The 14,550-nt window shown below is 49.3% G+C and overlaps 1 protein-coding gene across 1 annotated transcript in view; it reads right to left on the reverse strand.

Annotated features, from left to right (window-relative positions):
- UBE2O (ubiquitin conjugating enzyme E2 O) overlaps positions 1–14,550 on the reverse strand; it is a 54,403-nt gene that overhangs the window by 12,855 nt on the left and 26,998 nt on the right. The window contains exons 2-9 of the mRNA XM_088523415.1: positions 13,174–13,233; positions 7,970–8,080; positions 6,993–7,090; positions 6,102–6,165; positions 4,703–4,846; positions 3,984–4,093; positions 3,054–3,204; positions 1,761–2,260 (exon numbers count right to left, since the gene is read on the reverse strand). Of these exons, the coding sequence (XP_088379541.1) occupies positions 1,761–2,260; positions 3,054–3,204; positions 3,984–4,093; positions 4,703–4,846; positions 6,102–6,165; positions 6,993–7,090; positions 7,970–8,080; positions 13,174–13,233 (1,238 nt within the window). The remainder of the gene's footprint in view (positions 1–1,760; positions 2,261–3,053; positions 3,205–3,983; positions 4,094–4,702; positions 4,847–6,101; positions 6,166–6,992; positions 7,091–7,969; positions 8,081–13,173; positions 13,234–14,550) is intronic.

Here is a 14,550-nt window from a genome sequence, read left to right on the forward strand (position 1 = left end):
GTCGTGGTGGACGACAAGGTGACCATGAGGCAGCAGTTGCCCTCGTGGCCAAGAAGGCCAATGGGATCCTGGGGCGCGTTAAGAAGAGCGTCTCCAGCAGGTCGAGGGAGGGGATCCTGCCCCTCTACTCAGCCCTGGTGAGGCCACATCTGGAGTATTGTGTCCAGTTCTGGGCCCCACAGGACAAGAGGGATGTGGAGCTGCTGGAGAGAGTCCAGTGCAGGGCCACAAGGATGATCAGGGGCCTGGAACATCTGCCCTATGAGGAGAGGCTGAGGGAGCTGGGCCTGTTCAGCCTGGAGAAGAGAAGGCTGAGAGGGGACCTGAGCAGTGTCTAGAAGTACCTCAAGGGAGGCAGTGAGGAGGATGGGGCTCTTTGCACTGGTGGCCACCGACAGAGCTAGAAGAAACAGTCCCAAACTGAAGCACCAAAAGTTCCACAGGAACTTAAGGAAAAATTCCTTAGCAGTGAGGGTGCCAGAGCACTGGAACAGGCTGCCCAGAGAGGTTGTGGAGTCTCCTTCTCTGGAGATCTTCAAAACCCGCTTGGACGCAGTCCTGTGCCACGTGCTCTAGGTGACCCTGCGTGTGCAGAGGGGTTGGACTGGATGATCTCTAGAGGTCCCTTCCAACCTTCAGCCTTTTGTGATTCTATGAAGTGTCAGCTGGTTTGCATAAAAGCCCCAATGTCTTGCACTTTGTGACACAGTCATCTCTAAACTGTCTCAAAAGCAGAGATTTCTTCTTTGTACCGATTTGCCCACATGTAGCACAGGGAGAGAGGTCTCTCCCCTCCACCTACTTGAAGGGAGCCTTAGCAAAGCCTTTACCAAAGCACAGGCACTCAGGAAGACGATGTGAAGGGAAAAGCAAACTGGGCCACACTCGAATGCTGCTGTGCTGAAGCTTGTGACCTTCAAGCACAGCTTCTCCAAACCCCCCCAAGGGCTAAAGAAATACTCTTCTAGTGCACAGGCAAAGATGAAATACCCAAGCAGACTGTGAATGAAGTCTGCTGCATTCTCACAATACTGGCCCCCTCATCCTGACAACATCATTTTTTCCTGGGAGGATTTTCACATATCTCCTTTAGTGATTTCTGGTGCTGGATCTGTATAGAGCTAAGCAGCGCAAGGGAGCCAGCGAGACAGGCGAGGCAGCTGCCAGGGGTCTGCACTTCCCCTGGAAACACTTCAAGCATCCCCAAATCTGGGAAAAAAAACAAAAGCTGCTGAAATCCAGTTATTTCCAGAACATTCCCTGTTATATCCAAAGACAGGGACATGCAATGCTCCGCTCACCAAACTACTAAAATGATTTTCTCCAACACTCTTAAGGAGCACATTCTGTTCATTAAACAGATACCCTCTCCACCCAAAAACATCTACGGAGCTGAGCAGGGATAGAGCATGGACCACTGCTAAAATCCCTACCAACAGAGACCTCCATGCTCATCTGGAGATTCCTCTCCAAGGAAAAACTGTCCATTCTTGCTACCACAGGCCATTCTGAGCCTCTCTGCAGAAGCTGCCCCACAAGGGCGGCACGGATCTCTGCCCAAGCCCTGAGGCACCCCTGGGACAGCAGAGGATCGCTGTCGTGTCGCGTGCATCAGGAGCTGGACTCGCACCAGGCACATTTCACACGTGCCATGCGCAGCCAGCACACCCCGATTGCTGCCATCACCGCCACGCAGCGCCCAGCAGCCTTCCCCTCCCGAGCCAGGGAGGTTTTGGCAAGCACGCCAGGGTTGGGCTCACCTGTCTCCTGGCTTAAACTCCCGTGAAACCTTGGTCTTCTTCTTCTTGTGCTTCCGCTTCAAGTTTTTGATGGAAAGAGGAATGCTCTTCTTGCGCCCCGTGCCGCTGCCGCTCTGGGATGAGGCGGTGGAACTAGCAGAAGAGGTGACAGAGCTGGTGTCGTCGGTGTCATCGGCTGCCTCGTCGTCAGCATCTTGCTCCATGGACTGAAGCCGGTAGTCAGACGACCCCTCGTCCTTCAGCAGGAATGGGGGCTGCTGTTGTCGCACTGCTCCCCCCTTATCCTTCTCTGTTTCTTCAGGTTGCTCTTCCTTTTTCTCCCCGGCGCTTGCTGCAGTGGTGGAAGACTCCTCCACCTCACTCTTGGATCCAGGCTTAGGTTCCTCTGATTTCTGGTCAGCAGCTGCAGCAGACTCTTTGTCAGGGGCTTCACTAGGAGCCTGAGACTCTGGGGAGCATGACATGATCTTCACTATCTGCTTCTTGAGCAGCCTCCTCACCTGGGGAAAGCAGCACGGGGTCAGACAACAGGCCCACACACACACACTAGCTCGGCACAGGGCTACGCAGACACTTCACCCACGACAGAGCATCCTGTAGACCAGCAGGTCACGTTGGCAGTGGTGGCATCTTAAAGTCATCTCACTGCTCTGGCCAGAAGCAAACATTGCCAGGCCTTATGCACCGGTCTACTAGTCCAAGAAAAGTTTCTGCTCTTTAAAGCATTCTTGTTTTAAACATGCGCATTTTAAACATGCTCTGATCTTTTTGTTATGGAGGATCCAAGAGGCTTCCCAGGTTATTTATATAACAGAGCACTATGCAGGAAGGTCACCATCCACACTGCTAATTCCTGCTGTTCTGGGAACACGGCAGGGTTCTGTGTGCAGAAACCACAGCACGGCCCCAAGTAGGACGCAATCATTTTTCTTGTCTCACTGTAGCAGGGACTTAACTGAAGGTCAACCCCACAAGGAATGTGGGGTCATGCTAATGAAAATGCCACATCTGTGGGACCTGTCAGAGCAGAGCTGCCCCTGCAGGGCAGCACCTCTGTGTTCAAGTGTCCTGCCGTGTCCCCTGCTGCCATTAGCTGCTTGCTTCTCCCAGTGCAACGAGATCACTGCACAGGGTGACTTGGTTGTAAAGGGCCACGGTGGCTTGTTGCCAGCAACTGCCACTCAGGAGTCACATTTCACAGCCATGTGACTGGCAGGAAGGTCTCTGCTTTAAAAGCCACTGCGGCCAGAAATGCACAGACAACTCATACCTCCCGCTAGCCCCTCAACGCACCTTTTTGGCGACCGATCCTTCACCCAGGACGCAGTTCCTCTCTGGACACTCACAGGTGATTTTTGCAGGTTCCACCTTGTCAGGGAACACGTAGAGACACCTCTCCCCAAGCTGTCTTTGGGCATGGTCAAAGCACCCCAGCCGCTTCACCCTAGTAGAAGAGGGGGACAGCTGTGAGGAATGCACAAAAGCAGCCACAGAAGCCAGCACCAGAGCCTTCCCAAGGCTGGCATGTCCTGGGGTGACAAAAACCAGCACAAAACACCAAATCTTTTCCATGCACACAGTTCTAGAGGAGGAATAGCAAAGGTCACCAGGGACTGGGTGGGGATATACAAAGGGTTCGGGTGGGACACTAGTGTCTGCTCTCCTAGTCCCCTCGCTCCCAGAGGGCGCTGCCAAGAGGCGTTTGAGGTTGGCATTGTTTTTTGCTGTCACCCGAGTGCTTTTCTCCTCCTGCTTCCTGACGAGTTCCAGATGCGGCTACGCTACATTGTGTGACTGCTCATCTTACTCCCTGCTTTTTGAATTTTGTCCAGTTCTATCTGCAGCAGCTGCCTGCAGAGGGCACCAGATGCTCCCTCAGTACCAGACCCCACGCGGGACACAGCGCTTAACGTCTCTTTCTGTACACACACACGGGCTGCAACCTCTGTGCAAAGAAGGAAGCTGTCTCCACACATCGCTTCCCTCCATGTCGACTGGAGGGCACTTGGAGAGGACGATGGAATGACAAGCTCATAATGGTAACTCATGTCTGCTAAGCTTCTTTGGAAGCTACTCCATCAGCGCGCTGGAGGTCTCGAGTATACAGGGACACAGATAGGAGAAAAATCACTGGAAACAGTAGCTTTGACCTAGACACATCACCCAGAGTTTATGTAGGCTCTGAAAATGAGGAGTCAAGAAGAGTTTTTTAAACCGTCTCACCTGGACAGGTTCTCCTGGCTGATTACCGAGGGTGGAGGGCTCACACTGTCAGTACCTCCAGGACAGAAACTTTTAGTGATCCAAGTAACTTTTAGTTCTACCACTTGTACCTATAATGTAAAGGGAGAGGGGTTACGTTTTTCAGAAGCTTTCTTAGATCAGTGTCTAGGATCTACAAGTTAAGTGCAGGAAAGGAACAGAGCCACTTTTGTCATTTAAGACAGCCAAGGACAGATTCAGCACCGCAGTGCTGCTGTGGAATGGCACTGGGCTTCCACAGTTGCTACTTCAAGAGAGAAGACATCTGGCCAAGGAAGAAAGACACAGTACATACACATAAACAGCCCAAAGACGTGCTAAGGGACTTGGAGCTGCTCCCTCTTTTAGCAAAGAGTCAGCAAGAGCTTTCCCTTTTTGGATAGCACACAACATTAAGTTTCAGTAGAAGAGGTGCTTCTGCTACCCTAATGATCAACAGTGCAATATTTGAAGCGTATCTGCACCTTCCCATATGGTGCCAGCAGGGACCCTTGAGAGGAAAAGCCAAACTGTGCTCCAGAGCCTGCCAGTGCACAAGGAGACATTTGTCACACCAGAGGAACAGAGCTGCAGAACGTTTGCTCTGGGGAGGTGACCATGGCAAGCTGAGCAGGCTCCAAAACACCAGCCAGGGAACCGTCCTGTGCAGGAAGCAGCTGTGGCAGCCCATCAATCCTTACCTCTTCCACCACCACCCTGAACTTGCTTTTTGTGCTCAGAACAGGCTTCACACCCGAGAGCCACTGCACGCTGGAAAAGACTTTAGAAGGCCCGATGAGGACTTGCCCGGGATAAAAGCCGTATGAATCATCAAAGAAGAGACCCTGTGGGGGAGAGAGAGAGAGAGGGAAAAAAAGGCAGTGTAAAGGGCTTTTGCTCTCCAGATTGGGATTCTAGCATTTCTCTTTTCCTGTTCATGATCAGTCGGATTAGCTGAAAATGGGAAGCCTCATCTGCAAGTTGCCCTTCTCCTGAAGACTCATTCCTCTCCTGAAGTCAACCTAACAGTTTCTATGGCAACCTACACTGCCACACACTCGTACAGGACTAGGGCTCAGTGGCGGAGAAGCAAAGGTGCCCGCAGGAAACCAAAGCTAAGGATTTCACCCAAACGTCTGTAACGAGGCAGCCAGGGTGGGCCGAGTCCTGGGAGAGGACACCCCATTTCTTTTACCTGCTCTAACTCAAGCACCTACAGCTCTCAGACAGGATTTCTGCCTTCCTTCTCTTCTTGACAGATTAAGCTTAACTCTCTCTGGTAGGTTAGTTAAGCGTGAGAGTCCTTTGAAAACACAACAGGACTGCCACCAGAACAATGACACTGCTGGAAATCTTTTCCACTAATATTTAGAGTGACTTGACGAGTCAAAGACTTGGGATGTGGGGGCGGACAGAGCAGTTTCAGGCAGATAAAATACTCGGCACAAAAATACAAGTCTTGTAATTTGTCAGAATGGATAACAGCAGCGTGACAAAAGCTAAATCAGGTAAGCACTGAACGCAGACACAGCAATTCTGAGCAAAAGATCAAGAGTAACGCAGGAGACGACTCATTTTTAACACTCAAGTGCAAATCTCTAGACGACTACACATGCTTCAAAAGTGGCCTGACTGGCAAGAGGCGCAGTTTATTTTTATTTTACGTTATCTAAAAATACATTTTTTTAAGCAGAATACCATTTAAACAATATGCTTTTTTGCAAAAAGGGAAGCCATTTGAAAGTGCTAAATGAAATAAGAGCTATTCCAAGCACGGGCAGGTGTACTGAGAAGGTAGAACTACCTTGACATCAGCCATCTGATCTGACTGCAGGTTATGCAAGTTGTTTGCAAAGGAAGCAGCTGGATTATACTATTTTAATACCTCCTGAAAACCTGCTCATTACTAACATTACCTTTAAGCTACATCCTGTTACACTACTCACTTTTCTTCCCTTGAAAGGGAAAGTGCTTTTCAGCTATAATATGTCACTTAATTTTTTAGAATTAATAAAAGATTATGGTTTTGTCTTCCCCTTCCATCCTACACAGAAGGCCTAAAGTTGATCCAAAAGACCCCAAAGAGAAGTAGGAGCTCACCGAGTCACTGACGTGAGGGCAAACATCATACAGCTTGGATCCATCTTCTGTGCTCATAGAACATCTGCAAAACAGAGAAGAGATGTTGCCAGAGCCATCCAACTGGGGTGCAAACCCCACCAGAGCAACTGCCACTGCCTGAGCAGCTCTGTACATACACCCTGCAATATATGCTGGATCTCTGCACACCGAGTGGAACATAAGTGGCTGTAGGTTTTCAGAAGGTTTTAGCTTCCCAAGCAACTGTTCAACATGTGCAAGGAACAGAATTCAGATCTTCCTATTGGCTTTGCAGAACTACAGAATTAATCAGATATTTCTTTAAATATCTCTGCTTAAATCTCTCTAGAGGTATAACGTAAGATTTTGTCTTTGCTGAAAAAATCCCAGTACAGCTACAAGCCACAGTGAAGATAAAACAGTGATGCTTTTACCAGCTCACGCTCAACCTTGAGCTACTTCTTGGTCTTAAAAAACCTGATAACCTGCTGAGTCCAAGTTTCTAAAGTTGTTTTAAGGTAAGTATCCTCCTTCCTTATATCTCAGTGAAGGTATGCTCTCCTACTGAGAAAACACCTGGATTAGATGTGATGCATCTTTTTGGGAGCAGAAGTATTGTTTTAAATCAAAGTACCTTAGTTCTGGAAAACTGATCTGCTGGTATTAAAAAAGATAATAATAATCTTTCAGACACCTTTCCAAACATGGCCAGTGAACCCTAATGGTCTCGGAGAACAACATGAATTCTTATTCCCCTATATCTGAAAATAACGCAAGCAGATGACTTGCCAGTATGTGAATGAGAAGCCAAGCCTGTTTCTAGCTCTCCTAAAATAGATCAGGATGATGAAACCGAAGAGAAAGGGAGACAGTGTTCACAGAGAGAGGTACCTGGCTCCATTGGAAAGCTTCAGGATCACCTGGTTCTTCAAATCATAGACCTTACCCAGCCAGCAGTCATAGGCTATGTAATCACCATACATGAACGGCTACAAAGAAATAGACGAGCCTCATTAACAGCAATTCTTATCCTTCATGTCCTCAAGCAAGTCCTCACACAATGCAGCCTGGATAACGAGCTCGCTCAGAAGGACTTAGGACTGAACCTGCAGGCCTTGCTGCAAGCAGGAATTGAGGAACGCAGAAGAGCACTTGCTTTGCGGTCAGAACATAGCCTGGATTCTCCACACGGATCTGGCTTTATTTTATCATCTCTGATTTTAAACTTGCCAGATCAAGGGTCTTATTGTGTTCAAAAGGTATGCACTCTGCAAAGCAGAGGCTGCTTGCGCAGGCCTTCAGCCAGTGGTGATTTTTTTTTTTTTTTTTAAATCACTGAGCCTAGCTACAGGCCCATTTCTGGCAAAGGGTTTGTAGCACTCCTCTCTAGGATCTTTTTCTCAGAGGAAGAATGATGCCACTATGCCACTTGATTTCTGGAAATCACCCACTCGACGGGGAGAACCAGGCATGTCTCAGATTGCTTCAGATAGATAGAAATATGCTTGACTCATATCAACGCTTTTACAACCTGCTGGTACATTAATATTGCAGCTCAAAACCATCATAGTACAGGGCTGTGATGGGTCAACACACTAAACTCAGTACAGAAGCTTTCTCACCAGCCTAGTCCTTCCAGTCTAACTGGTCTCAATGGGGTGACCAGAAACATGGAAGAGCTGGAGGGAAGATGGGATGCTGCACAGTCCTTTTCCAGAGGATACTTTTGCTAAGCTTAGGCTAAAATCAAGTTCCAGATGCACCACACACAATACAGATATTTCCCTTGCATATAGTTGTTGGAATACAGCATCATCTTCCAAATAACCAAGTCCTGGTCCCCACACACATTTTGGTTCCATTCTCACCCAGATATGTTGCAGGTCTTTGCTGTTGACAGGGTAGAGGATACAGTTGGTTCCTACCAGCTTCACAGCACACTCTATGTTGACATCAATTACAGTCCCACACTGGCTGTCCTGGAAACAAAAGAGAACAGGATTTATCACACAGGGAAGGTTCTTACACAAATATATGTTCTGCTAAAGAGAGGAAGCACAGAGACAAGTCTCATGAACAACCTCCTCCCTTTATAATTTCAACAAGTTTTACACACGCAAAAGACAGTGCATGGACACTAGGACAATTTTGTAATGACGGATCACGCCACATCAAACATCTCAAAGAGCAAGATCACTTTTGGAGACCAGGAACACTTTATTTCTAGCTAATCTTGCAACAGTTGTTGATGCAGCAGGCCAGGGCCTCCTGTATCTGTTCAGCTAGGATGATGCTGTATCAGACAAGTAGCATTTGCTTCCCTTAAAATCCCCTGTACCCCAAGGTACTGCCATGAACTGGCAAGGGCAGGGAGAGACCATCAGCTCCAGAACACACACAAAAAAATCAGAGCTACCTGGGACTTAAAACTTGATTCTGCAGGACATTAGACACTGCCTTCATTTGCTGCCAGGCTAAGAAAGAAATCTGGCACCTTCCATCAGATTTCAGGGTTTCAAGCCAGGTAATTTACAGTCGGTCCAGTTAAAATATGGTTGCCATTATCTCCCTCATTTTTTTAAAGTAAAGTTTCATCTTTTCTGTCCTAAAGAAAACAGCACATGCTGTTGAGCGCCTCCTGGGCTGCCTTGGCAGGGAGCAGGCGACACGCACGCTGCCCACGCGGGCCTGCGACAACGGGCTGCTCCTCCAGTCACCACCCCACTGCCCCGGTCTCCTCGCGCCTGCGACCATCGATACTTTCATTTATTCAAGACCAGAGGCCTCTAGAAAAGCTGGCCGAGGGACAGCGTGGCAAATATCTCAGCCGTGGAGGTGGCCAAGAGGGCTCGGGGCCGGCCTAGCAGAGCCCAAGGTCGCAAACCTCGAGGGAGAGGATCCTGACCCTCAGCTCAGCCCTGGTGAGGCCACATCTGGAGTATTGTGTCCAGTTCTGGGCTCCACAGGACAAGAGGGATGTGGAGCTGCTGGAGAGAGGCCAGCGCAGGGCCACAAGGATGATCAGGGGCCTGGAACATCTGCCCTATGAGGAGAGGCTGAGGGAGCTGGGCCTGTTCAGCTGGAGAAGAGAAGGCTGAGAGGGGACCTGAGCAGTGTCTAGAAGTACCTCAAGGGAGGCAGTGAGGAGGATGGGGCCGGCCTCTTTTCACTGGTGGCCACCCACAGAACTAGAGGAAATGGCCACAAACTGAAGCATCCAAAGTTCCACAGCAACTTAAGGAAAAGTTACTCAACAGTGAGGGTGCCAGAGCACTGGAACAGACCGTCCAGAGAGGTTGTGGAGTCTCCTTCTCTGGAGATCTTCCAAACCCGCTTGGACGCAGTCCTGTGCCAGGTGCTCTAGGTGACCCTGCGTGTGCAGGGGAGTTGGACTAGATGATCTCTAGAGGTCCCTTCCAACCGTAAGGATTCCATGATCCTATGAACCCGAGTGGGCCTTTCCCACACAGAGCTGCTGCCCACTGCAGGGCAGCTTGGCTCGATGCTGAGCACAGACCTCCAGGAAGGAGCTGCAGCAAAGCCGTAGTGTCAGCTGCAGACCTGAAAATGGGTTTGTTAGGACCATTCTCCATCTCCAGCTGTCGGCAGAGCCTAAGCCCCGTGCGGAGGTTGGACCTGCTGAACTGATACCCCAGCTTCTGGGGGCAACGCTCCGCCATTCCCCCTGCTCTTCCTCCAAAAACACCTTCTGCCCAAACTTTTCAGTTTCAACCCTATGTTCTGGATTCTGTTTAGCGACTGGAGACCAAAAATTCCACAAGAAACAAATCCCTCACTCCACACTAAGCACTTCAGAAATTCCTCTTCCTTTAGCAGCACCCAGTGCGGTAGCAGCTCTGGGACATGATATAGTCCAACGCCTTTGGTTCCTGTGGCTCTTCTAGCTTGGCGAGGACAGCACTGCTTTGCTGGAGTCCCAAGGGGCACCAGAGTTAACAGCAAAGCAGCCTTGCCATGCCCAATGGAAAAGCTGTACTGTTGTCAAGAGATTATGGAAAATGGTGGTAAAGAGCATCAGTTTCTCCTTCCTTCTACAGTATCCCACTGGGAACAGCTGTGGATGGAATAAGAAGGGTTCCTCCAGAGACCACACTAGAACCATGCCAGCACCTCAGCATCCAGTACCCCAACAGGTCCATTTTATCCAGCTGGGTTTTACCTAGTCATAGGCAGGGTTTAGGTTCAGCCTGTACCTCCTCCCACTTGCTCCAAAGTTGAGAGATGAGCTGTGTTGTGATCACTACGCAAAGGAAGCGAAGGAAAAGCTGCTGAATCACGGCTCTTCTCTCACCTGCCACTGAACCTTTGGTTATGACGAGGTTATTTGGCTGCCAGATAAGCAGCCCGTGCCAGGGCGGGCAGGTTTGCAGGCTGAGGCGTTCTGCTGCATGACGCTGCGAGACGAGAGGCTCCGCGCCGCAGTCCCAACGCGGCCCGCGCTCTTTGGCCAGAGCCCTGCTCTCCCCCAGCTCACACAAAACCTATTAGATGCTCCAAATAAAGGAGGATCAAGTGAAACCTGCTCATATGTCACATCTCTTTATAAAAAAAATCCATCTGTTGCTCTCAATCCCAGCAGCAGCCCTACAAAACAAGGGAGGTGGCTGCTCTTTGCAGGAACAGCATGCTCATTAGAAGGGTGCGTGATTCAAGCCCAATTCACACCAAAATTCAGTGTGCTCCCTAGACTCTCTCCCTGTTGCTGGTATCTACACAGCACATACCTTCTCCAGTGTGATGCATTGAAGGAGCAGATAGGCAATTTCCTCCCCCATCACACACAAGGCTTTAAGGGACACCAGCAAATTCCACCTCAGAGAACAGCAGCAGCAAGTGCAGCCTTCAACTCTGTCTTCTACTTCCTGCCCTTCTCTCTCCTCCTTCAAGGCTCTATTTTTTTAAGAAATCTTCATGTCATCCTCTTATTCTTATATTTAAAGGGGGCAACCCTGCCCACTATCCCTTGAAGGGGCAGGAAGCAGGTGCCTGACAGATGACAGACCTGCTTCTAATCCACTCTGCAAGCCAACAAACCACCTGTAAAGTGATGTCTGCTCCCTCCAAAATTCCTCACGCAGCTGGAACTGACTTCTGGTCCAACAGCAGGCAGAAATAAAGAACCTTGTTTCATGCATTGCCCACGGTAGCACTAAACCTGTCTCCCTCCGATCAATGCCAGATAAGAAACACATGAATTTAACTCAGTTCTCCTGAGGAACTGAAGATTTCGAGTCTCAAGGTTAAAAACAAGCCCTGAGTGAGTGTGGTGAATACAGAGCAAGTCCCACATTGTGCGTTTGCCAGGCCAACTGGTGCAGGGCAGCCATCCACATTCTGGTCTGGCAGACGGTCTGTGCACATTTCCTATTTTAAACGCTTCGGTAATTTTTGGATTACTTCTAGTTAACAAGCGAGCTTTCTTTGGGATAAGAGCTTAGAGTCTCATTTAAAATGTACATGCAGGTAAGGTGTAAGCATGCTTCATTTTTCCTATGTTTTTGAACTCACTGTTCCATCAGTAAAAATTATCAGCCACTACTACAGTGGTCAAGCAAATGCCAGTGCTTAAATACAAACAGGCAGCAAATGGATATTCAAAATAGCTGCTGGTACATAGAAAGACATCTCCTGATTTTAGGCTGGCAGCACCTGTAAGAATTCCTGTTCAGACAAGTATGGAAATTGCAGACAAAAGCAGCCTATCCACGTTTGCCAAGAGGAGAATAACTCAAAGTCATTTTAAGCTTTCAGGACAATAAAAAGCATCACTGAATAAACAATTAAGAGGCAGGACTCATCAGAAAGCATCCCTCTGAGCAAGGAGAATCTGTTGGTATCCAGCTGTGCCAGGTACAACCGCGCTAACAGCTGATATTCCATTTTGCTAGCAGCTCTTTGCTTTGGATTCAAACACATTCATAAAGCTGCTGTTTTGGTAAAAAGCACTGACTCTGAATTTACACTTCAAACACAGGAATTAAGCTCATTAAAGAAATACTTTGTTTCAGCATTTCTTGAATTACCCTTCAAATTTTCCTCCTGTTTCTTTTGTTCAGAAGACTCCGTGAAAAAGGCAGGGCATGGGGGGGTGGGGTTACTTTTTTTTGTGCAAAACTGGTTTTATTTGAAAAGCGCCCTGGGCAGAGAAGGCTGCAGGCCATGTGGTGCAGCTGCTGCTGCATCACCAGCCCTTCCTCGCTGCCCCAGGAGCGACGCTGCTGCTGGAAACCAGTCAAGAGAAGATGCGGGCGCGCACACGGCAGCCCATATGGCTCCGGGCTATAGGTTAGGTGGCAGCAGCAGCAAGAAATTGCCAGGCGAGCTCAGCTCCTAAAGAGCTCGGGTCTCACTTCATAACCAATCCCGATAATGTTCTCTGTATTCCCTTCACAAAAATCAAATCCGCACATTTCCAATAAGGAGCATATGCTGCGAAGCCAGAAGGGGAGGACTGAGACTTGAAATAGTAACTGGAGAGAGAAACTGGAATGATTATAGGCTGCTGGTTAAGACTCTCTGCTTTCTGCTGACCTAGCTGTGTCGGGTGCTTTAGCATCTCTGGTCTCAGTAGTGCTGGGATCTGCTGCACCTCTCTGGGGAGAAGCTGGTTACGATGGTGCTCACGGGGCATCGAGGCCTCCCTGAAGGTGCTTCCTCCAAGCAACAGTGCCCAAAGACACATGGTGACAGCCAAGGGAGCTGCCTCCACACAGGGCAGAGGGAGCAGCTCCGTGCTCCCTACAGCTTGGATTGGCTTAAGGCTTCAGGGATGACAGACGGATGGGAAAACTTGTCTCATTACCTGGCGTTACCAGGCTTGTTTGCTCAGGAGACCTTTCTATCTTGTGGATATGCTGCAGCAGCAAGGCAGTCTTATCAACATTTTATTTTCAAAGGATGCAGCTAGATCAATTAAACATGCCAAAAATAGAACATGCTCCAAGCATTACTGTTCAGCTCCATCCCGGGCAATTTGGCAGGTCTTAGAAATCCATAGAGCAGTATCATAATCAAAAAGGGATACAGGAAAAAGAAAGAAAAAAGCACTTACACTGGAACTCATGTGTCTGACCACATCTCGAGGGACTACAGAGCGATCTTCAAGCTTCAGCTGGAGGAGAAGAGAGAGAGTAGATTTAGTGACCCCAGATGACACTTAGAAATAACATGACAGAAAGAAATGCACAGCATTTCACCCCCCAGGACTGAAGAGATTTTTAGCAGCGGATGCTGAAGTACTTCCTTGCACAGAGTTAACCCCCTTAGCGCATTTGCAGAATCCCAATTTACAGATCCAAAACACAGCAATTAAGCAAGCCGCTTGTGACCGTGCTTTGAGTCAGGAGACGCATCAACCGTTAGAGTCGCTCATGGCTCTTTGGTACCGAGTCCCCCTTTTCCCTCCCTCCCTGTGCATCGCATATCCCTGCGCACCCACATCCAGCCTGGGCACTGGAGAAGGTGGAAGGCGCAGGGGGAAGCGCATCAACCACCGCTCTGTATCTGAGCCTGCATGTTTCCTGCAGAAGACAGCCCAAAAATCTGGTGAGACACAGTTTGCCCTGCAAGATTTTAAGCAAGATTTTGTACAGTAAGAAGTCTTAGTCAGGGAGTTGGCTTCGACATCCAATTCACTGCAGGAAGCACTTGCCTAAAAGAAAGCAAGGAAATAAATATGTAGCTGTAAATCAGAAACAGCTCCGAGTTTCACACGGACACCGAGACTCTGATTATGGCTTTTGCTGCACGCAGGAGCCCCCAGGTCCACGCAGGCAGCAAAAGCCATCAGAAAGGGCATGGCTGAAGTGACACTGCTCACATTCCAGCTGCATGGAGCCGTGGGGCTTAGGACTCCTAAGGATTAAGGGGAGCTGCTGCTTGATGCAGCTGCAGCGATTACTGCCCACTTAACCAGGCAACATCCTCCCAGGACTCGCCGTTCACGGAGCTGTTTCACTGAGCTGAACACCATTCACAGGCTATTTTATTAAGTGCTAGCAATAAGCCCCGCGCTGCAGGACGCGCTTTGCCGTCTCACGCGATACCCAGACGCCGCAGGGCGGCTACTGCTCCAAGCACACCGAGGGGGAGGCCACAACGCGCAGCTCGAGCCCGGGGCTCGCTCAGCCTTACAGCAAGGCTCAAAGCTCCCACTTGTGCTGCGCAGGGCGGCTCTGATCTACATTTCAGCAGCCAGGTACAATATATCTGCAGTGGTGCAACACGGAGCTCTGAAAATCCCACCCGCTGCAGAAGCGCTGTAAGAGTGGAGTAACTGGGGCAGAGCTGCTCTTTCATGTCTGACTTGCAGAATGAAGCTCTGTTACTGCCGTATCTGTCAGTTTTCCTTGATTCCCTGCCCAAAATTGACTGTGCTTTGTCAGCATTTTGCACCAAGCCATGCCCAGGCTTACAGCCTGGGCTGCTG

This window comes from Tinamus guttatus, unplaced genomic scaffold (assembly GCF_059628265.1).
Source record: "Tinamus guttatus ecotype Peru unplaced genomic scaffold, ASM5962826v1 Tinamus_guttatus_pri_ptg000188l, whole genome shotgun sequence".
NCBI classification, from domain to species: domain Eukaryota; kingdom Metazoa; phylum Chordata; class Aves; order Tinamiformes; family Tinamidae; genus Tinamus; species Tinamus guttatus.